Below are 27,841 nucleotides of genomic sequence, written 5' to 3' on the forward strand. Positions count from 1 at the left end.
TGACTGCTGTAAATATATATATATATATATATATATATATATATATATATATATATGTATATTTCCATATCTCTACGGTGCACAATTGCTTAAAAGGTATTACACCTTCCTAAACAAAAGTTTTGAGCCCTTACGCCATTATGGTCTAGTGGGCTTGAACTTGGTACACAAGCTCCTCGTGGTCCCAGGAAGAACTTTAACAGTCCATAGGTCAAAATAAAAATGTTTCATTTTACACACGTTACATTTTTTACACCAAAGCTGTGGTTACAGGATATAATGCCAAAGGCTATAATAATATATAATAGTGCTAAATACAAAAAAATATGTTCAATACTTGGATTTCAACATTCATTTAACATATGTAAAGAGGTCATCTCTTAAAAAGTGTCCTTTCCTTATAATAAAGGTGTTTTTAAAGAAGTTTTATGTAATGGTCATATTAATACCATATCTTTTGAGGTATGATTGAGATACAAACATTTTAGGAAATATGGTTCTATGAGTTCTGTTTAACAAATGTTAGTTTCAAAATGTATGTGGTAGCGGAAGAATATTGAATGTTGAAAAGCGACGTTTATAAAAAGATCTGATACCTAAGTTAGCAATGACACAAGCTATCCTTTTTTATTTAAAAAATGTTATGACTATGATGTGATGAGCTCCAGAAAAGAAGACTGTACAGCAGATGAGGTACACTACAAGCATGATTCACCACTTTTGCTGGCTATTTTGAAGAAAGAACAGATCTACGTTTGCTTTTTTCTTGAACACCACATAAGTACAATTTAGAAATTAGGATAGAATGAACAAAGAAATCGAAAGAATTTGAGAATTCGCGGAACACCCGACAGCACTCAATGATTCATCCAAAGCAAGAGCGACTTCATTAAGAAACGTATACAGGGCAGACTGAATGTTTTATTTTTGCGGAACCCAAATTGAAAGTCAAAGGACAATCCGTCTTTCTTTCCGTCTGCACTTTTTACGATTAGTCTTAAAGAAAGTTCTTAGGGTCTTGAGCCTTGGGATATAGGTTCCTCTTGATTCAGGGCAGAACCTTATTGATTTTGTGGTCAAAAAGTAAGACCACAGTCCGTCCGTCAGTTCATATGTGTGGCATCACGTGAAGAATAAAAAAATAATTAAATAAAAAAATTACAAAATATTACCCTCACTAACCTTAACAAGAAATAGCTTTAGCTCTCTAAAAATAAATTAGTATTTATTTAGTCTAAAGTAAGGCACAAATATTAAGCACTAAATACAAAGGTCATTTCGACCATCTGTCTGGTTGGCACTTCTGCACACATCTTATAACTACAATTAATACAAAAAATGTAATTAACAAGCACAATAATAATTTTAATTTTGGCGATTCAAATAAGCTTCAAAATATTACTTGCAATCAGACGAAAATGTAATATTTCGTAAGTCCAATACAAGTGTGGTACCTCTTATGGAAAACTTTTTTGTTAAGTTTTTTTTTTTATTCTTCTATATCCGATTTATCAGTTTATTTTCTATTGACTTATACAGAAATCGTATCTGTAGAAATGATTGAACAGTATTACCACATACTAAGGATATTTATATATAAATATCTTTAACTTTTGTTATTACTGTGTACTCTTTAGACTTCGTAATATCTACTTTTTACCAACCATAAGAAAGTATAAAGGAACGTTATCTAAGAAGTGCTTACTATGCACAACGTTGTACCAACGATGAAACACACATCTTTTACATATTTGAACAGACGCTTAAAATTTTGATCGGATTGAAGTCTGATGGTGAACTTATCCAATTTATAAAAGCAAAAGGCACATCAGTGTGCAATTATTGAGTCCAAGCGCAGGGTAATAAGCAAATTTCTTGTTGATAATACAGTTTTAAAAGGGACTATTTGGAATCTGCGGACCACGATCATTGGAAATAGTGAGAAGTATTTCAGAACTTAATTAATAGAGTGATTACAATAGGAAGAGCTGTATTAAATCTAGCAAGCACTGATAATTTATTCGCACTTTTAATAAAATGTAACTTCGAGCCAACTTTGTCCCAAGAGATAAATTCTAAGAAAGTCCTAATATGATACGATAAATCAGCAACTTGAGAGACATCTGGTGGCCAAATAAATAACAAGACACAATATGACACTGGGTGGAAGCGGAGGGAGGGGTTGTTAGTAAATCTTTCTGGGAGAGAACCACTGTGGGCCGGGAAGATTAAAGAGCATTATAATAAGTGACATCGTTTCCTCCCGCAGTGTTCTTCACAGGTGCTTCCTTGCTAATACCAACATTTCCATGACCGCACTGTGGTGTTCACGATCTCGTCATATCACCATATTGTGTCAAATTGACACGAGCAAGAAGGATTTCCCCGTAATTATATTACGAATTATATAGGCTATAACACCTTTTTCCAGCTATGCCCCTGTCTAAACTGGCTGCATTGTATAAGCATACAACCGGCGTTTTATTGAAATCGACAGAGGTATTACTCCTAAGTAAGATATCTGGCGTCAGCCCTTTCCATTTTAATAGGAAGGTATTAAAAGGGTTAAAAATATGAAACGATAATATTTTCTCAGATCATATTTCTCATACATTACAGCACTTAAAGCCAACAGCCAGACGCGTAATTAATGTTAATTAGTGTCAGCTTACGATATACAGATCTTTGAAATGGCGGCATTCAGTATCTATATCTAGTTTTCTCAGGTTCGTTTTTTAATGTGGTAATCTTATAAAAATGTGATATGAGAAAAAATTCATTATTTGATCATTTTAACGCCTTTTGATACTTTCATATTACTACCCCCACAAATACTACGGAGGTTGCCGATAGATTTCTTTCTTATGAGAAATTCCTTTGTTACTTCCAGGAAACCCAGATCTTGTGCTTATAGAACACAAATTAGCTGTCGGTTCCTACATTAACTTTTAAACAATCACACGGTGTGTTTCACAAGATCAATTATTTGGGTGCAGCTTACCTTCTCTCAGGTCAAAAAGTATACAGTTTTGGAGCTTTTCGATCAAACTGAAAATTTATAACTCATACTGAAAATACATCACTCCGACAATTTTGATCCGATTGAGACCATTTTTATACAATATAGGCGCAAGTGTATTGTTTTCAAATATGTAATTTTAGAATTTTAAAATTATTTAAACTGATTTTTATTAGAATTAATTGTGGTTAACTTCCAAACCGGGTGTTTATAATTTTTAACGAGGAAGTATATTACATTATAAACTAAGCTCCCATACATTAATGTTAGAATTACTCAGGAAAATACTGAATGTAATTTAGAAATTACTTATAAAAGTTAACAAGTGTAGAAAATAAATATTTAAATTACTTAAGGAGACTGCTACTCTGCCCCACATCTCTCCTAATCTCATACTTCAACCGCCCAGACGAAGAATTTCATTTCTCCAAAAATCAAATTTTGCAAACAGTCGAGAAATCCAAGAAGGCAACTCTTAAGAAAAATAAGATTATGCGTAACTAAGCAGATTGCGAGAATAAGCTGCATAGTTATGACTCGTGCCATTTTCAAGTAACATAATAGCTTGCCTACATCGTTACCGAAAACTTCCATGTTTAAAAGTTATTGCGACTTCTGTAAATGTAATAATATACCAAAATAGGGACAAACAAACGGTAAACTTTTGAAAATTTTCTCTTCTATAATGTGTGATATAAACGCCAGCCTCATTCCACATTTTTGGATTACTATAAGTTATTTCATAGTTGATTATTACATTTTTTGTAAAAAAACAAAAACAGAATCACTTTTTAGATTTTGATTATTTAAATACGTTGCATTTAGAAGCTGAACAGAGGACTATAATAACCATCAAAAACTGAGCAAAACAATGTTTTGCCACTAACAAAATAAATGTTTAGAGCCCTCAAAAGTCCACTGTGCCTCTGAAAAATTAAAAAGAATTAATTCATTACAGATCCCTCAAGAACTCCATATTTGGTGCAGAAGTGGCTAGAATGTACATATTGCATGTTAAATATTTGAGTTGCTTTCCTAATAAAAGTTATTTACTAATACTAATGAATATTTATAAAATATTATGCAATTTTTAATATAACGACTTCAAATTAGGTACTAAAATCTAGGAACCATAGTGTAGGTATAAAACAGTTTTAATTTGACAAAATAAGTTATCTAAAGCTGTAACACACATTTTTTTACGACGAGTCACATTTTCAATGAATTAAATAGTAATCATGTTATACAAAAGAATATCAAGATTACATATATGTATTTATGATTCATAGTTTCCTATAGGGTACACCTTCTTATGTACATAACCACGTAGATAATAACATAAATTGTATTTCTAGTGCAGTATTTTGCTAATGCAATGTACCATCGGTATTCAACTATCGAACTCGTTATTACAATAGTTTAAGTTTTAAATCTGAATGTTTCCTTTTATTACTTATGAAACACATTACACATTACATCTAGAAAGATTGCAATAATAGGTGGATATTTATCATCAATTAGTATGGAATCAATTGTCCAATACACGTGCCTCTTAAAATGTTTGAGCTAGTTCCAAAAACTGTGTTGTATTTCTTTTAGTAACTTACTATTATCTTAAAATAATTTTTTAAATTTTTTAGTAAATTGTGCAAGCATTGAAGTTGGTTTATTTTAATTTTAAGAATGTTTACAGTTACATACATTTTTTATATATATATATATATATTGTGATATATATATATATCACAATATATACGTATATTGTGATCATATATATTGTGATATAATTTCAATAAACATTGAATCACAAAAAATATATTTGTGTGTATATATATGCTGAAATTAATACAATATTATTATTTATTATATTATACAAATTATATATATATATATATGTATATATATATATATATATATAAACTATATAAGTTATATAATAATCGAGCTAAAAGATTTTAAATGCCACATACACTTAACTAGCAATGACGGCTTTGAACGTAAAGAAATGTTGAATAATAGATACGTCATCGATATATCCTTTTTAAAAGGCATAATAAACAGTTCAGAAAATAAATTATGGCCACTGCAAGATAATATAGTTCTTTTAATTCACTTCGGAAGAATTTGACTGCAAAGTCAAAACAATGTTTTGGGTTAATAAGTTGGAAATAGGATTTATGAGTACCAATGATATACCCAAATTAAACTTCATAATATTTGAATGAATAGCGTCAAAAATTTCAGTAACACTTTAAATATTTTAAGACAGAGTGGAGGAATACTAAATCCGTCGTAGTAATCTTAGTGGAAACACATCTGATGTATTTTAAAGGAGAATTAAAATAACTGAATCTGGAGCGGGAAAATTTATGATACATATTATTTCATTGTTCATTTTTGAGAAATTCAAATGTTAAACAATACTGCCACTGACTATTATTTGAGGGTTTAGCATGCGAAGAAGCATTTCCTGTTTTGAATCAGTTGAATTTCATACGACACATTAGACTTGGCTTTGTTGTCATAATTAACTTAATAAATACTCACTCTGGGAATCCTACTTTAGTAAAGAAATTTTCTGCTTTTGGCTCTTGTAATCTTACCGATGTGAGATTTTTTTGTGGCGTAGTAGCTTTTCCATTGCTATTCCGATAAAGAAGAAGATGTAATACACATAGATAGTTCTGGAAAATCCACATTAATTTGTAAAACTAATTTGACTACTCCGGCTATTCCAGTTCATTTCCGGTCTAAGGTATTTTGGGTATCGTAGTAGCGTTTGGCTTGTTCTGATCAGGAAAGTATATACTTACGTACGTTTGAATAAAAAGACAACTTAAGTCAAAAAGTTACTAATTCCAACCTTTGTCTGTTTGAGTGCCTAACACATATACGTGTCACATTTAACCCTTCTAGGGCAGCGGGGAGTTGAAAATCAAAATACAGTTCGTTTAGGGGTTGCTAGCCTATTTCAACCTCTATTGGTAGTTGTATCTCATGAAAAATTTCAATTTGGATTTTTGGAAATGGAAAAAGTTACTCACAATCTTGAGTAACTTTCAGTTTGTCAAATTAAAATTATTTCCTTTTCTTTTTTAACTCCTTGCTTTTAGTGTATTTATTGAAGTTGTTTTTTTTTTTTAAAATGTTATTATTTCCCATCAGTATGATGGTCTTTGAGAAACAGTACGGTACGATTTATTAAAATTAGGTGTACATTTGAAATAAGTTAGTTCTAGTACGCTGTGTTCTAGTTGTGTTAGATATCCATCAAAGCGGGATGTAAGATTTCTTTTACCAATTTTGTTACTATTACTAATATGAATATAGGTAATGTAAGTTATTTTCAGTAGGCTACGTCTTATAATACAAGTAAATTCATCTCACTTTTCGCAAATAGTGTTGACAATTTATTGTTTAATGTTTGTTTGGGGAGGGAAAAAGAGAAAAATTAAAAGTTTCCTTTTTTTGAAAACCCTACGTCTGGTCTGAGCGACCAATCAACTTGTACACAATGTGATGATGGTTCAGAATCAATGCATATTTACGCCAATAATCTTTACCACGTAAACGGAATCAGATGATGTATTCGATTCCAAACAGGTAAACTAAAGCTGATTTTTAAAAATCTATTCACAATTAGAACTAAACAGTGTATTACCATTGTAAAAAATGAATATGGAGTTTTAAGTTAAAAGCTGCCTCTAATAAATTGAAAAAGAAAGAATTTATTGTTGGCCCTAAGGAACTCCACATTAAATGGAAAAGATTAACATTCTTGATCAATAAGACAAACAGACTATTATAAATGTGTTCAGTACTGTTTATTTTCTTTTTTGCTATCCTGTTTTCTCCAAGGAAATAAAGAAATCACAGGATCCGCTTAGTCGGAAACACACTTATACTTCTTTGATTGAAGTTTGTTTTCGACCTTGTAAGAATTGTGAAGGACACAGGATTTTCGGGACATTTGCCATAGTTCATGGATACAATACACTCAGGTTTTACTGAACGATGGGAAATGTCCGGAAAAATCCTGGTTCCTTCACACTTGTACCGTTTAAAATGTTAGAGGTTATGGAAATAATATTGTATTTAATTATTATATTGTTTTCTACGGTGTATAATATATAATTAAATACATAGATTATACATCGTAAACGATACAATAATTAGTAGTATATAATATATTTTATTATATATAATACTTTTGAAAAAAACCGTTAAGTTGATAAATGTTTTATTTCATTTTTATAAGAAGTAGGTAATGTATATGATACTTTGCAAACAGTTTAAATGTAAAGAATAAGGTAAGGAAATGCTTCAGGCTACCTCTCGTTGTTAATGTTTGTTCAATTCAATCTCACCAACATCCCTTAATAACCATTAACAATTTAAAACAATCTCAAATGAAGTGTGCCTATAGGAATCCTTTAAAGTTTCGTTGCCTCCTTGTAAAAATGCACCTTTTGGTCTCTGAGACCAAGCTTGCAGAGTTTTAGTGTATTAACTCTAACCTGCAAAATATTATACGATTACAAATATTCCAACTTATACTAATTACCTATTTTTAGAATAGATACAGTAATCGAAATAACAACAGTATTTATGAATGAGAAGATGCTGGAACACGCGCAACGCAAGGGGTATTTCCTGTCTCATGTTGAAGTTTTATAGTCCGTGGATCAATACAAAACTTGCGTTATTAAGCAAATAAAGGTTGAAATGTGAAACGATGATTATATTCTCAGATCGCATTGTTCCTATTAAATAGGAACAATATAAATATTAAATTTTATAGATGTAAAACTAACGTAAATAATTTTAAACTCAGAATCGTAAACAAATGTTAAATCAGCGTCACCAAACTATATACAAACCGACAGATAAGTGATCATTTTAAGTGTCTTTGTCTATTAATCTGACGGTGATATTATTGTTTTTGATATTTTAGCCATTTCCATGCCCTCCCATTTCGTACTTGACACAAACAAGCACAGCTGTCGATGGATTTCATTGTAAGGAGAAATTCTTCTCTTCTATCTATTTCAAGAAAACTCAGTTTGTGTATTTATACAATGCATATTTTCTATGAGCTCCTAGACTATTAGGTTTAGTTTCTGTATTTGACAATGATATACCTATATTAAGAGTAATAACGTTTGAATGATTACTAATTCGATTGTATCAGCACAGCGACCGAATACAACAAAAGAGGCTACGTCCTTAGATTTAGTTGTAATATCCTAATTTTCTTTTAACAGTTAGAAATGAAAACCACGACTATCTTCGTTAAAAGAAATTTTCATGTATACCTGTGTACAATGTCATACTTGCATAGCTATAATCTCTCGTATACGATTTTCAGAGAAAATTCCGTGATTTAATTTTGTCGTGGAATCAATAGAGACATCTCATTTACGAAAAAGTCTATTCAATCAGACTACAAACTTTATTTTATAATTAGTAACTAACGTAAAATTAAAACACTAGTATTGTAATAAAAAATTAATGTTATTCTTATTAACTAATTGAAAATTAAAACGTTAAATATTTCGTCCGAGACATACATTAGAAGATCAGTGTGAAGATCTTTGTCGGCAACTACGCTTTATTGCAGTAAACTACAAGAACTATTATAACACAGTTTAAACAGTGTATAGTTTCATTCATATTTAGTTTTTAATTAAGTTTTGTATATAAATATAATTTGGGAGCAGTCGTCATGTCATTGTATTAGGTATTTCTAATCACGGAACTCCAATAACCAAGTAATAATTTAAAAACTGTTACTGTTGAAATATAAAATACCTTTGTTAATTAATTACTTTAAATAAAATAGAATATAATGTGGCTTAATAACAGTAACAGTTAGATTTTATTAGTCTTATTTCCAAATTATAACAATCGTTTTTAATTACGTATAGTTCTCTTAATTTGCGTGTAGTTAATTTCGATTTTTGAACTTGTGGAAGAGCACACATCTTAAAACCTAAGATACAAAATCAATTATATATTTCAAATTTGAACTTGATCACTGCCTCTTACTATTTTCCAATTATTAATATTTTTAATTCATATAGTTTTAAGTCTTGAGTTACCTCTGAATCGGCATTGCATTATCTATGTTTGTGCACTTCAATAAAGACAATAATTCATTACAGATGGGTAACACAATATTGAACCTATTTAACACGTAACATCGATAGTTGTATCGTAAACAGTTTTGTCTGCGGTGTATTAGGGGAAACCCACCACCACTAATAGCTGGTGGTTCATCCAACCCTTCTCTCCACCCCTTCCAACCCTCCCCGCTTCCACCCCGTCATAAAAGTGTAATAGAGATATCAAAACGGCGAAACCAAAATCATGCCAGAATCCTGTCAATTGTTGTCCAAAACAAAACAACCTGTGAAGGCGGATAAGGGGGTGTAGGGGAGGACCACTGAGACTTTTGATTGGCCGACGGGTACCCCCTCCCCCCTCTGACACCCCTCCCACCACCCCTTTCAACCGCGCGATCTTCAACATTTGCATATATCAGGTAGTGCTCTTCGATTCTCCTATGGGATCGCATTTGGAACAGAATGTAAGTGTTTTTGATTGATACTAATAAATAAATTAATTAAAAACACATATTATTCACAATGTTAAGTTTGCATTACTTTTTTGTACTCAAAACTAATAGTTTAAGCAATTGCAATGTATGTTTAAAACTTTTATGCCCTTGAAACATTTTTACAAAATGAAATAAATTCTCACCCAAATGATACAGGACAATCAATGGCCACGGCAAAATATGGTTTAAAGGAAACATGCTTCTATTTTTACTATACATATTTTTTGTAAAAAAGGTCGAGTATTTTGTTTGCATGGATATTATAATGTCAAGACATATAGTTGCGACACCATCAAAAACAATAGTTTATTGTTGGTATCACATTTTACAATGATTATAATAATAATATTATTAGAGAGGTAGTAATTATTAACTATGAAAGTTTCTTACCAAGTTATTTTATTTGGCCGTGTCTAGGTTTTATCACTTCCGAGTTTGTTTGTAATGGATATATAATCAAGAAATATTTTTATAAACAGTCTGATTTGTACTTCGTGTAATTTTAAGTCAAGACTATTCTCAACGGATGTTATAAAAATAGACAAATACGAAACTTTGCATAGGTACTTTATTATTACAGTTCGCTGGAATGTTTTTAAGCTGTTTTTGGAATTATATTTTTTGGAAAATAACGTTTTTGAAATTTATTTTACACTTTTAATTTATTGCAATATCGTTGATGACACAGTTTAGATAAAATTAAGCACACACTGTTTCCTGAAAACGAACACCAAATTTGTTTAAGTTATCAGCCAGTTATTAATGTGCATTATACTTATTATTATTTTTAACTACAATTTTTACATTTAAAACAACTAACAGAGATTTTCGTTTTTAAATAAAGCCGTATAAATGAAATCATATTTATCAATAGTAAAGATTATAAATATTACTCCACTCTCTCAATATTACTTACTGTCTTCGATTTTACATTACTTTCGATCATTGTAATACAAAGGTATAATAAAATTTATAGTGTTTTCTATATCAAATTATACTTTTCACTATAGTGGACTTCCGATAGGTAGTGTGAGTTATTGCAGACGAAACCAAAGACAGGAAGGGTAATGACATGTGCACCGATCCTAGGGCTCAGAACAAGTTTTGAAGGCATTTTAAACACATTTTAATTATATATGTGAACATGGTCGTGCGGGCGTACGTGATAGTAGGAACATAATTAAACCTATCGTGTGTTTTTGTCTTTAAAATAATAGAGTAAGTACCTTTGAGGAAATCGATGATGATAAATATTAATTATGGTTTCTATGCTGTTGCACTTGATGGGACTTTAATTGGAAAGAAAAACGACGAGCCTTATTAATCAAACTGTTTATTTGTCCTATCTATTAACACGAATTCACTTTATATGAAATATTTCAAAATTATTTTATTTTCGTAAGGTCTAACCATTATAGAATTTAAACCATATTTCCCCATTCATTGTATTGGTCGTTTTAAACGCCACTATTTAAAGCGCTAAATCTTTAAACCAGATTTAATTGAACACGTTTTATCAATATAACGCAGCTGGAGCCCGTTTGTTTGACAGTCGAAACTGCCAAACTGGCCAGGTCAGTGTTTTAGAATATGTTCAGAACGAATTTGTAATAAAGAGAGAAAAAGTTTTAAAAGTAAAACGTTTCTACGACCAGACTATATATGATCACACTAGCGTGAGACTATAGAACGTTTTATTTTTAATAAGCTTTATATTTCCAATAAATTTGAAGTAGAGAAGTTTGCAAACATGAATGGTTCTGTATTTTAAAAATAATCGTGTACTGTTTAATTCCTCATATTGTAGATATTTTTAAACCAAACATAAAATAGAGAGATTAGAATTGCTTTTATTAAAAATGGCAGCATATCATGTCTACAGATTTGTATTTTAATTGTGCTCTTTATTTGAAACAATACCTAATTGGAAAAAGAACCATTGTCATTAAAGTGAGTTAGTTCGTATTTGATTTATTAGTATAATGGGCTAGTATAATAAGGAAACTGGAAACAAAACACATATGTGATTTTGACCACTGAGATTATAATTCCAAATGATACTGATTAAAAATATAAAAGCTTAAATTAAAATTTTAATTTTTAACCTCCCTTTTAATGTGATACGAGACATACTTTTAAATCCAAAACATTTGTGTTAAGACGACCTTTGTGCATTAAGTGTAGAATTTATCCACCCTTACGGTTCTAGTTTTTAAGTCAATCAATATACGGACTAGAAAATTTAAAATAGTTTAATAAATATTTCCCAAATGATGGTATGTTTTCAATGTAATTGAAAATAATATCACAACTAATAACGAGTTTACATATATTTTCCAATTGCATCTCAAAGTTGAAACCCTTAATAAAAACTGTAATTTTTCTCAATGTTAAAAACATCCTTGATAAATACTACGAAATATGCTCAATACATGCTTACATTTTGATTTTCCTTCACTGTACAATTTCCGGATTTTTTTATCCTCAAATATGTAAATGAAATATTCTGTAATCGTGTATTAAACGTGACACATTAATACCACAATGGCGTTGATGATTAATAAAATTCCCATAAAAGATCACATAAAAATAAATTAAAAATACATTACAAAAGTTAAATAAGTAAAGTAAAATTAAGTAATAAAATAATTAACTGAGCGTTAAACGTGCCATGTATGTTCTAGAGTATTGTAGTCACCAAAATAATCCAACGGTGACTGTTGCGTTTTGAACCTCCTCCACAATCCGCGTCCAACATGTTGCCAATTTTACGCGCACTGCACGTCTCAATGTCGGAAGCAATAAAAACACACTATTAGTTGTTACAGTACATAAATACGCATACGTTTGATTTCATTCATATGTTTTAGTACAACGTATAAATCAAGCAGACAGTAGTGACAATAAGCACATCGTAGCGGGAACAACTGGTGACTATTTCTCACCGCATCGGACTATTTTCGTGCGGGCTGCTATAGTACATATATTTAATACACACTATAGTATAGTAGTATAGACTGCATTAATATATTAAGACGCCGCGCCGGGCGTACATGACGTCAAGAGTGAATATTATATGAATGTATTTAGACTGAGTTAGAATTCTCTAAGTACTCTTAACTATGTAAGGTTGACTGATTCTAATAAATAAATATATATATATATATATATAAAACAACTGTTATTAATATATAATTCCTTAACCGGCAAATATTGTAGGTAATGTTATTTAATTGTGTGCAACTTTCGTCATCACGCACTCGCGTACACATAGTGTAATTATTTAGTTAACTTATTTATGTTTATTTTGAGAATAACTTTGACATTATTTAGACATATAGACTAAATTTACATTCTATGTTTTGTATTTCAAAAGAAAATTAAAACTAGTTGTTTTAGCAAATAATACTTGAATAGGCCTATCTGTGTATTGAAAAAATGTGAAACCCTTTAAGAAAATGTAATGATCATAGCACGAATAAAATACTCTCGTGTCTTGATTTATGTTGAGGTATATTAAATATATTTGACTTACGATGTCATAGACTGTTATTAACATAACTACGCAAATCTGTGTAACCCGCTTGTAAACTGTCAAAGGTGTCTAATAATTTTATGATATTAAAGACTCCAAAAATTTAAAATAAAAACTTCACAATGACTTTGTTCAAAACCAAGAAAAGGGAACCCTGCAAATGTAGGTCTGCGTTAGAATGAAAAAGAGTGTAGTTTAATATACAAATTATTTCTTTATAACTCCTATTGACTCTATGAGTAAGTTCAACAGAGACTGAAGTGGTAGGAAAGAAACTGCAAGATAATCTTGTAGGCCATGACGTTATGTCAGTTAAGACAATTCATTATTGTCGACTCCGTTGGGCTATATTGTGGATGTTAAGGTCCGTTTTTAATGGAACGACTGTTGCTGTAATAGTGGTGAATAGCTATGGATAGTTTTTGGCTTATTTTTACTGATGCGACACTCGCTGTATCGACGCTAGTGACTGATACTGGAGCGAGCAAAATTACGTTGCCAGTTTTTGACATAAGGCCTCATTTTTCTCGAGTTTCATCAATTTGAAGTTAGACAATGGGAAGAAACATGAAAATATAAAGTTCCAGGTGACGTACCTCTCAGAGGTTTATAACCATGACATTTGAGCAAAAAGGATGGAATAGAGGGCTGAGGTGTCGTTACATACAATAACAATCTCTATTTGTTTCTTGACATTTCAAGGTACAGTTTCCTCCCTATTGAAGGCAATGTGGGATCATCTTTCATTTATCGAGACAGAAAAAATACAGAGATGCTAGAAGTCGTTTTGGGATTCATGTCACAGTTCAGGATGATGGCATTTATAAATTCATAGCAACTGGAGAAGCAAGCAAGACAGGGTTATAAGCAAATATTGACTTCAATTTATTTTTCTGTTCGTTTAAGGATGGCTCTCGTTGCTTTCCGTATAGTTCAACAGGGCTTTCCTTTGACTGCGTGAAAACTTTATCCATACTAGTAGCAACTTACGGGAATTTACTTTGACCACTCAAACTTTCTGCGTCATCCATCCCATACGCAAAACTCCAACGGCGTATGATATGGTGATCTGGATGGCGAGTATATAGAACCTCCAAGACCGGTCCATTTATTTGGATGTTGATTTAAGTAGGAGGAAATAACTTTTGAAAAATGTGGCGATGCGCCATCACGTTGGAAGTACAGCTGACTTTACGTGGCAAGAGGAACATATTTAAGCAATGTCAGTAATTTTTCTTGTAGAAACTGTAAGTATGTCTGACCTGTTACGTGCTCTTAAAAAATAAACAGTCCATCAGCTGATCATGAATAATACCACACCATACGTTAATACTAGAACGCTGTTGAAAGTTACTTTTAATTGCTGCATCAGGGTTCACTTCTGCCCATGAATGATGGTTTCGTAAATTGCTGATACCTTTACGAGTGAACTGTAACTCATCGGTAAATTAAATATACTTATAGGCCTACAAATGCAGTACTCCAAGCGATGGGCATTGACTTCTGGATGTTCCAGAAATGTAAGTGGAAAATAGCAGCAGCATGTTTTTGAGCTAGGAAGTGATCCTGTTTCCCGTAACGTAAGAAAGGACTAACTGTTCTAGCATTTGGAATTCTGTGGTAAGGGTAACGTTTTGTGTATTCTTCAACAGTAAGACCATATCGGACATGTTATAAATAAACACCATATCGGCGTACCCATCACTAGAAATAAGTGTGGCATTACTATGACAATAATTCAGTAATTACTACAGTAAAAACAATACTTACACTGACTGAAACTCAATTACTACGAAACTTAGTGTTAGCTCTCAAAATTATTTGAACTATACAATTCAAATCATACCATTGTTTAACAGTTGGTTATTGTATTTCCAACTTATGAAATAAACATTTCCCGCCAAACATCATTCTTTGTTTTAAGTCAAATTAAATCAACCCGTATTATCAACAAATCAACAGCACCTGTGTGCAATGCTAAAATCAATATTCTCTATCAAATAATTTTCCATTCTATAATTGAAATTTACAATTTATTAGTAGGAATTAGTTTATTTAATGGGTAATTAACAAAGTTATTATCAGTAAAATGTCAAGGGCGGGTTGTACTGTTATGAATACAAATGAATTTAATCAAATATCTGTTCTCTTTCTCTGTAGTTAATTTAAACAGTATTTTCAGAATAACATTTTCAAAAAGTGTTATTAAATATTTTGATGCGGTTTTAGGTGAATGAACCAAATTATTTTAGCCCTGAAGGTACAAAAATGTGTTTTTCACACGATTTTTACTTTTTACAGTGGTTTTCTCAAAAAATACTCAAGTTTCAGTTCTGAGACCTGTTTTACGCAATTTATCATGCTAACGAACCACAAGAATCAACTGAATTCGCCCTTTAATATACCTTACCAGAATTTCAAGATGACATCGTTTTACATGGTGAGCTGAAATCCGGGCGAGATCTTTTGCTAGACGTAACTCGCTAACGAAGCATATCTGGACGTATGTTTATATAAACGTTTTTCGTCAGTTTTACATATAGAATGAGTTCGCACAATTTCTGCATATACATTCATCAGGCTTATATACAGGGTGATTCACAAAGATATGCCGACGTAGATATTTTTAATGAAAATAAACTAAAAGAACTTCAATAATAATAGACAACTTTATAACAGTTGTCAAAAATCCCAGACTACTATGGAGTCCTATGATATTTTGGACATAAAATATTTCAATGTTTATGGTAAGCGGAAACAATAATAATGGTAATAAACGGATAAATATCATAAATAAAAAAAGTGTTATCATCCGTTTGGGGAATAATTTTAAGTCTTAACTAAATAAATAACACAAAGAAATAATATTTATTAAGGATGAATATAGATTATTATTTTATTTACAATGTCTATATTATTACATTTAAATTATATGATTAATAATCATAAATGAGGTATCTTCATAATAAATATACTATTACATTTAAATTATATGATTAATAGTTATAAATGAAATATCTCCATAATAAATATATTATTACATTTAAATTATATAATTAATAGTTGTAAATGAAATATCTCTTTTAGGCTGAAGCTATTTCTAAATTATTTTAGTTTTGTTGTATTGCATTTGCAGATAATAGTCTTTGTGGACAATACAAAATCAATTATTTATTCATACTTTTGAAAAAGTGGTTGTTTTTACAATATATTCTTTTAGTTAAATTTAAATGTATACTATATAGTACTTAATCTGGACTGAGAATCCCATCACAGCTAAAAGGTGTCTACTTCTGCGCTTGTAATCCTCTTTGGGTAAAGGGGGGTAGAGTGAAAACATAACTTCCGACTGTGTCTTTCTTTTCAATAGCCTACATACACTGGTACTAATCTCTTCACTCTACGTAAAACGACTTTTAAGATAATGTATGGACAAAACTACGTGAACATAAACATAATCACACAAGACATTAACTTTTCAAACCCGAGTTACTAGTAGTGATTACGGTTAGTTTAATTCACTAAAGGGAAATCTATGCCTTCTTAGCGGACCACCTGGCTCGCTGCTTTTGTTTGTACCCTCAGTATTTATTTGTTTCTCGACAGAATAAATATCTGTAACCCTGATACAGTACAGTTTAAGATCTTACTTCCCAATTCAAAACTAGAAGAAATTTCAAGCAGATTTCAAGTAAAAAACGTTTAAATATATATACTAATAAGAGATCTGTGACAGTTTCAAGTGTTTGACCACAATCGGTTTTTGGAGCGAAGCGAGTGATACACTAATTAACAATTTGTTAATCATTAATTTGTTACTCTTGTTATTACACACAACTGTGTGCCTTTAATCTTTACTGTATCTCTTATAGTTTCCAAAATCCTTTCAGTGTCCATAAATTTACCAGTTATCCATTTCCAAAAATTATTAATAGGCCTAATTTAATAACAATAATAATAATTAATATATATAAAATTAAATTATTATTATTTATTTATTTTATTATTATTCAATTATATTTTTATAGTTTTTTGTCAATTTTTTGTCCATATATATCAAATTAAATTGATTCGCTGACACTGTTCTGCGAGTAGAAGACTGTTTCCTTATATACAGAAGTTTTAGGGAATCAATTTATTTTAATACTTTAATGTTGGTTCAAATTTGTGACATTTATCTTATCCTTTATTGCATGTATTATTCTATAAACCCAATCCTCCCTAAACTGATCAGCGATTGAAAGGCTATAGATGGAGTCTCGCACTTCAGTATGCACGGATTAGAATGCAAAACCTCACACACGTATCAGAAGTGTGATAGCTAAGCTGGGCGCCCGCATTGAGAGTTCCGCATAATTCTGGAGGATGGGGTTTGAGGGAGACAAGAGTTTGATTTTAGCAACGAGTAGCGGACACCTGAGGGGTTTACATATTCACAGTGCCTCGACACTCAGGCTGTTGTTGGAACGTGTATAAAGAACAACATTATCAGCATTCAGTGAATATTTTACAACAATAATTTTATTTTTGTCAGTTTTAAATTAACGCGTCTGCAAAATTCCTTTCTGTTTCTGTATTTTGTTCTGAAAGATTGGAAAGTAAATTTTTGTTTAACAATAGGAGCAATATTTGTTTAAGTAGGGTACAGGAACAATATAAAAATGGATTATTCCAAAAGGGACAGGAATTTGACGCAGAACTTTTGGAACACAATATACTCAGGTCCAAGGAAAAACTTTTGAAGATAAGGGTATGAACTTTTACTATATGTACGTGAAAGTTTACTGGAACTAGTAACATGTTTTATGTATAACAGTTTTTCCTTTTACTTTTATATATAAATAGTTAAGAAAAAAAACTATTTTTAATATATTTAAGTTTTAAAATTCTAGAAGTTATAAAATCATACACGATCAAATAATGAAGTAATAAAATCATGTCACTTCCTGAAGTTATCACTCATGTACATACTTTAAAATTTTACATTTTTATCTTTAGCCTATTTGTTAGACTTGATTACAAGTTTCCTTAATTTCCCACTAAGAATTTGCCTGTAATTGCTTGTAATTGAATGCCTAGTGGAGTGATAAAAACTTTTTTCTATTTTTTTATTCTTTGGGAAAATTATTTTAAAGAATTGTGAATTAAAACAAAATGTTTCAAAAAATTTATTGCACTATCCAGTTATTATTGTTGTTTAAATTGTGCTTAATGATCAGCTGATATGTGTAACTAGCATCTGAAATTGATCTTTAAATTTTGTTTTATTCGTTTATATACTGTAACCAAATAACTCTTATTAAGCATACAATAATTGGTTTATAAACGTTTTGTTTTTACTTTATTTTACTTTTTTAGGTGATAATCTAAAGAAAACCAATGAAATAAACAGTTCATTATTGAAATGCTCAGTTGATTATAACAATTAATTTGTCAACTATTTTTTGTTAATTGATTTTAGTAAACAGTTATCTTAAAAGTAAGAAAATATACAATAATAAAATTATGTAAACGTGAGTAATGTCATCTTATAACTGGCATTTAGTTACAACACATAAACAAATAAAAAAAATTATAGATCAATTTGGCAAAACAACACGTACTGCATCCAAACATATTTCATTATAAGTGTGCAAATTTTAAAGAATAGGGAGGTAATTTCAATAATCAACCAATTATTAATTAGCAGTTAAATAATATTAATAAGTCGATTAATTTGTGGGCACCCTGTAGAAGAAGAATCTTTTTTTCATTAGTTCTTATATCCGTCTTTAATCTGTTGACATATAACAATTGTAGCATTTGAATTTGTAAGACACACCAATACTTTGAAAATGTATACTTCTTTCAAAAATAGCAGGATAGCTAACCATTCACGTGTAAAATACGCAGCGTACCACAAATACTTAATTAGTCCTAATAATCTGGCCGGAGTTCTTATGAACTCACAACAAATCTGGTTAAACCGTTGTTATAACACGGCTTAAGAAGGGCCGAGGCAACTTTAATCCCTTCTTAACGTCACTTTACCCGTCTATTATGCAAGCGTTTACTAAGGTCTTACTGTTGAATCTGCTTTCTTTAACACAAATTTAAGAAGTAAATAAAGGATACATTCAATGAAACGAGTGAGATGGCAACATGATTTATTGATATTTATGAGAGGCTTTGTTGTTGTAACCTGAATTTGTAATCATGTCAGTGTCATAAAACGAAGTTAGGTTAAAATGTAGATACTTTTTGTTGATCATAATGAAATACAGGTAGTTCAGAATGTGAATCAACAGTTTCTTTGGATTTATTAAACAATACACATAAACAATTCAACAGTTCAGGCAGTTTTATTTATTGCTTACGATCCCCTTAAAGAAATTTAATTTGACAAGGAATACTTTAATACAAATATTTAGAAGGAAACAGGGTCTCCATCTTCAAAAACAAACTTCAAACAGAGAACAAAATATTTTCTTTATCATACAGCACAAATAATACCTGTTTTTATACTTCAGTTGTTCCATAAAGTAACCATTTTTTGTTACGTTATAACAAAGCTTTGAAAAATCAGCTGGAGCACAATTCAAGTTTTTTCATTGAGCTAACCTCAAAGTTTGTAATTTTTTAATAGAAGTAAATGCAAAAACCAAAATATTTGACACGTAAACTTGACAGTATATTGAGTTGTTATATAATAACAATCAAATAAAAGATGTAAGTTTTTATTTTGCTTCCCATTTGGTAGAAACCGTTGTGCTACACGGAGCAAAATGTCTCTATGCGCTTTAATAGTATTTCCGACCTCGAATTTACCTTGTTCGTAAAACGAATGCGTGCAGAAAACAACTATTTTTGCTCCTAGTAATTAAAACTACTATTAAAAGTATAACATTGTTTACATAGAAATATGTCAAAAGTAGGTTAGCATTAATATGAACTATATATCTTAGATTGCTTTATTGTTATTATGACAGTATCAGCATTGTTAATTGACCGTAACAAGTTGCAAATTTATACATTGCTAAAAAACTGAATATTATGTCATTCCAAAACTGAAAGGTATACAAATTATATTTAGTTTAAATTAAAAGGGCATGAAGTATTTTAATTTAAATTAAAATTAAAATCGGTGTGTGTGCAAATATATGCTGCCTATAAAAAGTCGGCCGATTTTTTACCGACCGTCCAAAATCGGTGTGTGTGCAACTAGCCTTACGGTTAAGTATCCCAACAGGTGTTATTGACAAACCTTGCCTTAATGCGTAATGTTATTAGTGTATGTCCTTTAAGTAATTGGATAAACAAATTAAGTTTTTAATATATTATGTAAATTTGATATTTTCGATTCGGAATAGCTTTCTGTCTAAATAAATCTTAGATATATTCGGAAACATTAAATTCTGACCAGTTAAATAATTTGTGTATACTAGATGTTTTATAAAATCATTCAATTTTAATCTTATAAATTGCTAAAAGTTAACCCTAAATTTGACAAGTGTTGTTTTTGCTTTGCGTTCATCTTCAAGGTATTACCATATAAAGTCTGCATTATACTTAAATTCGGGAATACTTAATCATATAGATAAATAAAATAGGATTTTATGATGTTTACTACTTTCATGAGCAATTTTCAAACCAGATAGAATACTCATCGTTGTGAAAGTAAGATATCTGCAATCTTCTTTTAATTTTCTGCAATGCAGTTAGACAAGTGGGTTCAACGTATTGCTCCAATAATAAATTGATCGACAGTGGGATGATTGATCAACTACGTCTCACACATTTCTCTAGTGAATAGCAAATATATCCGCCCCATTAAAGAACAGATTTTAACACTACAGTTTATTAAATTTCTATATGAGCACTTCGAGAATTTTATTATATTTATAAACGACCCATATCATTTTTATCCGTGGATTAAATCGTTTCCAAAATATTCTACCGCAGCGGCATGTCGGCACACACCCCATCCTGCCACGCATCGATCTTGATCAATAATGCATCCCTTAATCAGTGTGGGGACTGACAAAGGGTTGGCGCTGTTTTGGGGTCGGAGTTTTTTGATGGAGCTCTTCATTCGGCGATGACGGACGACGACTTCACTGGAGAATTGATGTGTTTGTTTTACCCCTGTGTACTCTCTCGATGAGCCCGGCCCTGATCGATATTGGGTGCTGGAAACCGCGCGTGCTGATTAGAATATTTAAAAGACATTTGCAAAAAAATGTATTTAAAAAAATTGTTTTCATTCGTATAATGTTTACTGGGGGGGGGGGGGGTTTCGACTGATATGTACCATTCGTTACAAATGAAATTGGCCTAACTATATAATAGATTCTTAACATAATTTGGATAAAAACTCAATAAGAATGTCTGATAAAAATCATGTTTATACTCTCAAAGACGCTATAATTTTAAACATGAAAGAACTTATAGAAATGTTAGTATTTTTTTATAATTTAGATAGTTAAACTTTATAACATAGTTTAGTTTAGTTTCAAATTAATATATATGTTGCTCAGAGTGGACCAATATTAAAAATTAATACAGTTAGTAAAAATACAATTTTTGTTTTATTTTATAAAACACCATGTTTAAGAGGATTAAGAGTGCTTAAAAGCAAAGTATACAAATACATTGCTGTTGTTACAAATAAAATTGTTTTTTGACACCACCGGAGCTGTTGAGCACTTTCAGCGAGTCAGGAGCCAGTTGTACTGGCCACCATCAGGATGTTATGGACCTCCTTTTTAGTCGCAGGATAATAGCTGATGTCTCATTTTAAATATACGTTTAGTATACAGCCAAACGCTGTATGATTTTACGATATTTAATAGGGGTTTTCAGAAAAAATCAGAACAGTTTATTTATATATCCATTAAATATTCAAAAAAGTATACACTTTGCAGAAAAAAACTGAGACATCTCCTAGAACGCTAGAATTAAAAATGATGCTGTAAACTTGAATGAGGTTTAACATTGTTCTCGTGGGGATAAACTAATGGTCTTTTCACTAAAGTCAACTATTAAAAGAATGGATATAATAAAGTAGTTAACCCAATTCCACAGAATCTCTTCTAGAGGTTTATATCATTTGAGCGATATTTATTTATACGTATATGTCGTCACACAATGTATCCAAACGTTGGAAATACATTCATTTAGTTAATAAAACCCAAACTTGGTTGAATATAGAACACAGGTCACTTAAAAGAACAAAAGTAAAGAAATCTTTGGTTGAGTGAGTACGTTCTTTTAAGTTTACATTTAATGTTTACTATATATTGCACCTTTCTTTGCAACTGTTCCTATTGTAGACAACTAGACTAGTATCATTATCTCTGTAGCAAACATATTAAACAGCGAAACAATCTAACAAGGGATATAGTCGTCGTGTCTCAATGGTACAATATACAGTTTCTGTTTTCACACTGTTGGGGGTTGAGGGGTGGAAGGGTGGAAGTAGGGGTAGCTGAGTGCATTCGAATGTTGGGATGCATCACTCGTTCCCTTGATGTGGTTTCACATATTGTCCTGTTGTACCATCGTCCTGTTCTCCCTTCTACTCACCCCCTCAGATACAGCACGGGCTCTGACATCTCCACAGTTCTTGCCTCATCCCTCAGTTGTCCCACTGAACCACTGCTTTCAAAAACTGTGTCCCATCTAAAGATACTTTATGTATGGCCATTTTTCAACCCGGCGCTAACGCAATATTGATTATAAAAGATTTTGCTTGCAACGCAAATTATTAACCGTTTATAATCTTTGGCACAATATTAAGATAGGTCTTTGTTATTAACGTTCACTGTCATAATAATATTATCCTTTTAATATAAAATGAAATATATGGCGAGTGATAAAACCTGTATACTGTTTAATTTCTCCACTATATTCAATTCAATACAATTGTTATTCACAAAATTAAATTTGAGAAACGCAATACAAAGTACTTACGAGGAATACGAAGATGTTATGAATTCACTAAATAGGCATATTTTTATTTATGTACACGGACAGTTACACCATCTCTATAGATATCAGGTGTCTTAAAAGTTCCCACTCCCCTGTCAACATTTTTATAAATATAGATTAAATTATTTACTCTGGAGGATGTTTATATGACCAACTGAGGAGTCTTCAAAGTAAGAAAGTGTTTGGCTCCCCTCCCCCAAAATGGCGTATTTTTGGAGTAAGTCAAAATTTTTAAATAGAAACCCCTAGCAAGTGACCTCATTTTACAGGTATAATAAAAAGAAGAAGAATAGCGCAAACTAGAGGTCACTAATGTTACTCTATCAAATTTTGTGGGAAATTAAAGTTAGAATGTTGTAAAAAAAACCCACAGTTTAAATTACAGTTAAAGTTATTGTTAGGTGGATAAAACATTCACTCAGTACTTATTTTAAGAACTTAGAACACAAAATCGTAAAACAAGTCATTACATGGATAAAAAAACATCGATAAACAATATTAACATAGTATTTATTAGGTTTTACTTTGTCTGACCGAAACCCATTAGGAAGTCCTGGGTTTCCTGGGAAAATACAAATAGCTGATTTTGCCATAGCATCTCTTATTGTTTACCAGTTCATACGTGAGACACATTCAGACCGCTTTGACACAGTAACTGGTATTATAGTACGAAATGAGGTTGGCAGGCCATAAATATGTTAAAAATGATTGTTTAATAAACAGCGGTAGCATTTTGACATTTTATTTTTATTAGTTACTAGTATTGGGACTGAGACCACGATAGTGGTATTAAAAAAGTAAAACATCATATATAAAAAAGTTAACTATATAAATTTAATAACACTATAACTATAAAATAATTAACTATTACACCTAAAAAAAAAAAACAAAAACTGTACAAGAAAGATAGTAATAAGTACGCCACATCACCCTCACGTAACGTGCTTCGCTGAAATTGCACAAAAACTAAAAAATCTATATCTCATGTCATTCTTGAGATGTCCGTCTTTCTGGACGTATCATAATCATGAAGAAACTTTTACATCTCCTTCAGCAGAAAAATGAATCTATGCCAGCTTACTGAGTATAGCCTTCGATGACGCACAGCCAAATTTGATGGTTACACAAGCATCATCATAGGAAACGTAATTGTGTATATAGAAATGAAGTTAAAGTTAAGAAATAAAATCTTTTTAAAAGCATCTTGTCACATAATGCATTCAAATTTCTGAGCATTATATTAGGTTTCACAGCAGTGTTCCGGTGAGCTAGGGAGGATACTACAACGCAAGAGTGCGCTGAAATCAAATTTTGTCACCGAGTTTTAACATCGACTTAAAACTCCTTTCTTTTTCCTTTTACTCTACGAATACAAGTCACATGTTTAAATGCCAAATTATTAGATTCAGTTTATTTAATAAATTTATCTATTTTGATGTTTCTCGTTGCCATTTATGCCATTACGCTCCACTGGTCTTTAAAGCAGCAACAATTCCCTCTTGGTTTCTACAGTTATGTAATGTGAATTCAAAGAGTCAGTTAAATGTATTCAACTGTTATATGTTAACATTGCATTATGACAGCACTACCATTTGTTTAATTATTTTAACCAATTTTTTCAATTTGTTTACATTTATAGAGTGAAAGTATAACATAAGTAACACCTCTTATTTCAGAATCTTAGGCAAACCAATTCTGTATTCTGGGTCACAAAGTAATACAGAAGATACTAAATGCAATTTTTATGACATGAAATCGTCGAGGTGACATCGCATCCATTTCTCGCTGATGAGGTATACAATACCGATTTGGTATATACTCATATAATTTCTAGACTGAACCGAGGATATATATATAACATTTAGAAAAGTGTATAGTTTTGGATCCAACCTCATTACTAATTACATATAGGTCTATCTATATCGTTTCCCGGGGTAAAATAGCAAACTCTAATTTTGCGTTTGTAATATATAATTAATTTGAAACCGAATTAATTGCGAAACTTGTAATATACTCACACTTTTGCTTAATGTTTGGTCCTCTTAATCATGAACTATGTAAAATGGGTACGTGATGCGCGATATATGATTAATTCCACTTTAAAAATATCATAGGATCCTATCGTACTACATCGCAAGTGCTTTCACTAAGAATACTATGAATTTAGACTTCGGAGTTTCCTCTACTGAGATCGTGAGAGCTATCCAGACAAATACACGGAGTGTTGCATAGAAATTGCGGACGAAGCCGCCGGTATGTGCTAGTATAAACATATTTGGTAACGCTCAGCCAAAAAAGGGAGCTTTACCTAAAATTTCAAGTTTAATGGTCAGTTTGTGTTCAAGATATCTTCCGGACAGACAGACAGACAGAAATGAAAATTGCCAGCCCCAGTAGTGACATGCTTCGCTAAAGCTCAACCAATAAACCTAAAAATATAATACCAAATAATATGTTTTCTATCATAGCCTATTTTGGTTTTTTAATCTATAAAAAAGATCTACTGTATGCACAAAATAAATTATTTACATTCTTACGATCAGTCCATCTATTCGATGGTTGCTTAAGAGCTTGATTAAGTGAAATGAATTATATATTACATAGGAAGACATAGACGTAGTAAATGTTAAGGTACATCATAGATAACTACAGCCTGGATTTGCTTGAATTGCTGTGTAATTGTAAATAAATAAAAGAAGAAAAATTTAGACCTTATAATTTGAAAATTAATACACTAGATCGGACAAAAATCAAGTATCAACATTCAGGAAAAAAGAGTCAATCAAGTACAGTGAGCGAATATGAGCGCCCAACTCAACAGCCCTGCATATAGCATATCATCTCCATCCTCCATTTACATGCTACGCTATGTAATAACTATGTACATAATACATACTTTCTGGTTCATAGTTTGTTGTAGTAAATGTCTATAAAAATATCGTGAACCCTTATTATTTTTTCTTTAAGCTTGTAGCCCCATGAATACTCTTAGCCAGTTTCTTTCAAGTCTGGTTAACTCTTGAGCATTCATCTGATCATTGTTTGCAATTAGTTCTTAAGCTTGTTTCTGCATCCGGGTTTAATTCAAAGCTCCTTCTTTGGCTATCAACACTTTCTCTGTTTCCTTTTTAAGAATGCAATGCTCAGCCTGGTTCTGGTCTTATAAGAGGAGTGAGGACCCCCATTTCTGGATGATTTGTCAGCATCTTCGTTTCTTTCAACTCCTCTGAGCCCCGGAAGTAAGGTTACCCAAAATAGGTAAAGTTAACTATATCGTGCTAAATTGTTGAGTTTCTCCTTGCAATTCTACTAAATATCCAAGCTTGTGATGGAAGATTCAATGTTGTGAATGCCGATTGACTGCATTTCTGGAAGGCTTGCACCTAGGCTGCAATAGTCGGTTATTGTTTTAACAATTCTGAGAGCTTAGTCCATGACCCGGTCACTACTACCCTTCCACCCTCATCAGCTTTCGACCTTTCTGTATACCACACAATGGTATACTCTATCAGTGAGTTTGATGTGTTCTCTTCCTTCTCATTCTTATGCCGCAATTCTTTAAGTTAGTAATAAGTAGTAGTAACTCTCAGAACTGTACAGTTTAGTAATAGAATCACTCTGTAGATTGATGAGGTAGGTGACTAGATGTGGCTAGCCTCCAATAACCTTGTTTCTCCTAATTAACCACTATTCCGCCATTGTTTAATGCTTCCATAATAGCTAACTTATCATTACAGGTAGGGGTGAAAGGCCCAGTGTAAATGATCCTGCTGTTATTGCAAATGATCTTTAATATCCTTTAATGGAAGCAAAAGCTTGTCTTTGCCCTCTCTCCCGTATCTTCCTGTGCTTTTTTCATAAGAAGCCGATCCCTGTTTGAGCCTTATTCTGCCCATCTTTATGGGTTATTGATCTGTGGAAGTAGATCCTAATATGATTATAAAACATTATGTCGGGAGATATTCGATTTAGTACAAGGTGGATAGTACTGATAAAAGGCTTCGGCCACACTCAGAATTTGAACTTGCGCTCACACTTACCTCACTTTCAAAGTCATCCAAAGTCCGATACCTTAAACCGTGTGACCACCAGTTCCCCCATTGGCTCCCGCTATTACTGTATTTTAACTAGCCATAGTTAATTTTATTATAGTCCCCTATAGTACGCCCCATAGTGATGCTTGGCCATACTATCATGATGTACAACCACTTATTGCCTTTGGTATCCAACTTCGTGTTGTACAATGTCTCTAGGTATGTACAGTACTTAAATATTTAAGTAGTAAAATAAGCAGTTGTTATTTATTACATAGTTAAAATACAGCCCTTTGCTTTTGTACAGTGAAGTTAGGTAAAACGTTACGTAAACCTTTCATACGCCACTATTTTGATTACGGTAACTCAACTTAATCACATTGTGCAATTCATTTGTGCTGTGACAGAAACCATTACGTAACTTGTTAATTCTAACCGGTCTACTATCCTGAGCTTTCATAAATAATGAGAAAAATACATCTGTGTAATTTTAACGACTCGCTTCAACAAGAAGATTACCGAGGGAGAGTTTTCTTAGGAGTTCGGTACAAAGTTTCATTTCAAAGAGTGAATTAATTTGTTCAGTATCGCGAACAGTCGGAAACAGAAAGTTAAGATGCGACAAACGGTAATGACAGTACGGTTGTTTTAATTTATTACCGCTC

General features: G+C 31.5%; 1 protein-coding gene across 1 annotated transcript in view; it reads left to right on the plus strand.

Moving 5' to 3' along the window:
- The first annotated feature begins 9,539 nt into the window (after positions 1-9,539).
- Positions 9,540-27,841, plus strand: part of LOC124366033 (neural Wiskott-Aldrich syndrome protein) — a 71,039-nt gene continuing 52,737 nt past the window's right edge. The window contains exon 1 of the mRNA XM_046822237.1: positions 9,540-9,608. Coding sequence (XP_046678193.1) covers positions 9,585-9,608 — 24 coding nt within the window. The 5' untranslated portion in view covers positions 9,540-9,584. The remainder of the gene's footprint in view (positions 9,609-27,841) is intronic.

Source organism: Homalodisca vitripennis, chromosome 7, assembly GCF_021130785.1.
Source record: "Homalodisca vitripennis isolate AUS2020 chromosome 7, UT_GWSS_2.1, whole genome shotgun sequence".
NCBI lineage: Eukaryota > Metazoa > Arthropoda > Insecta > Hemiptera > Cicadellidae > Homalodisca > Homalodisca vitripennis.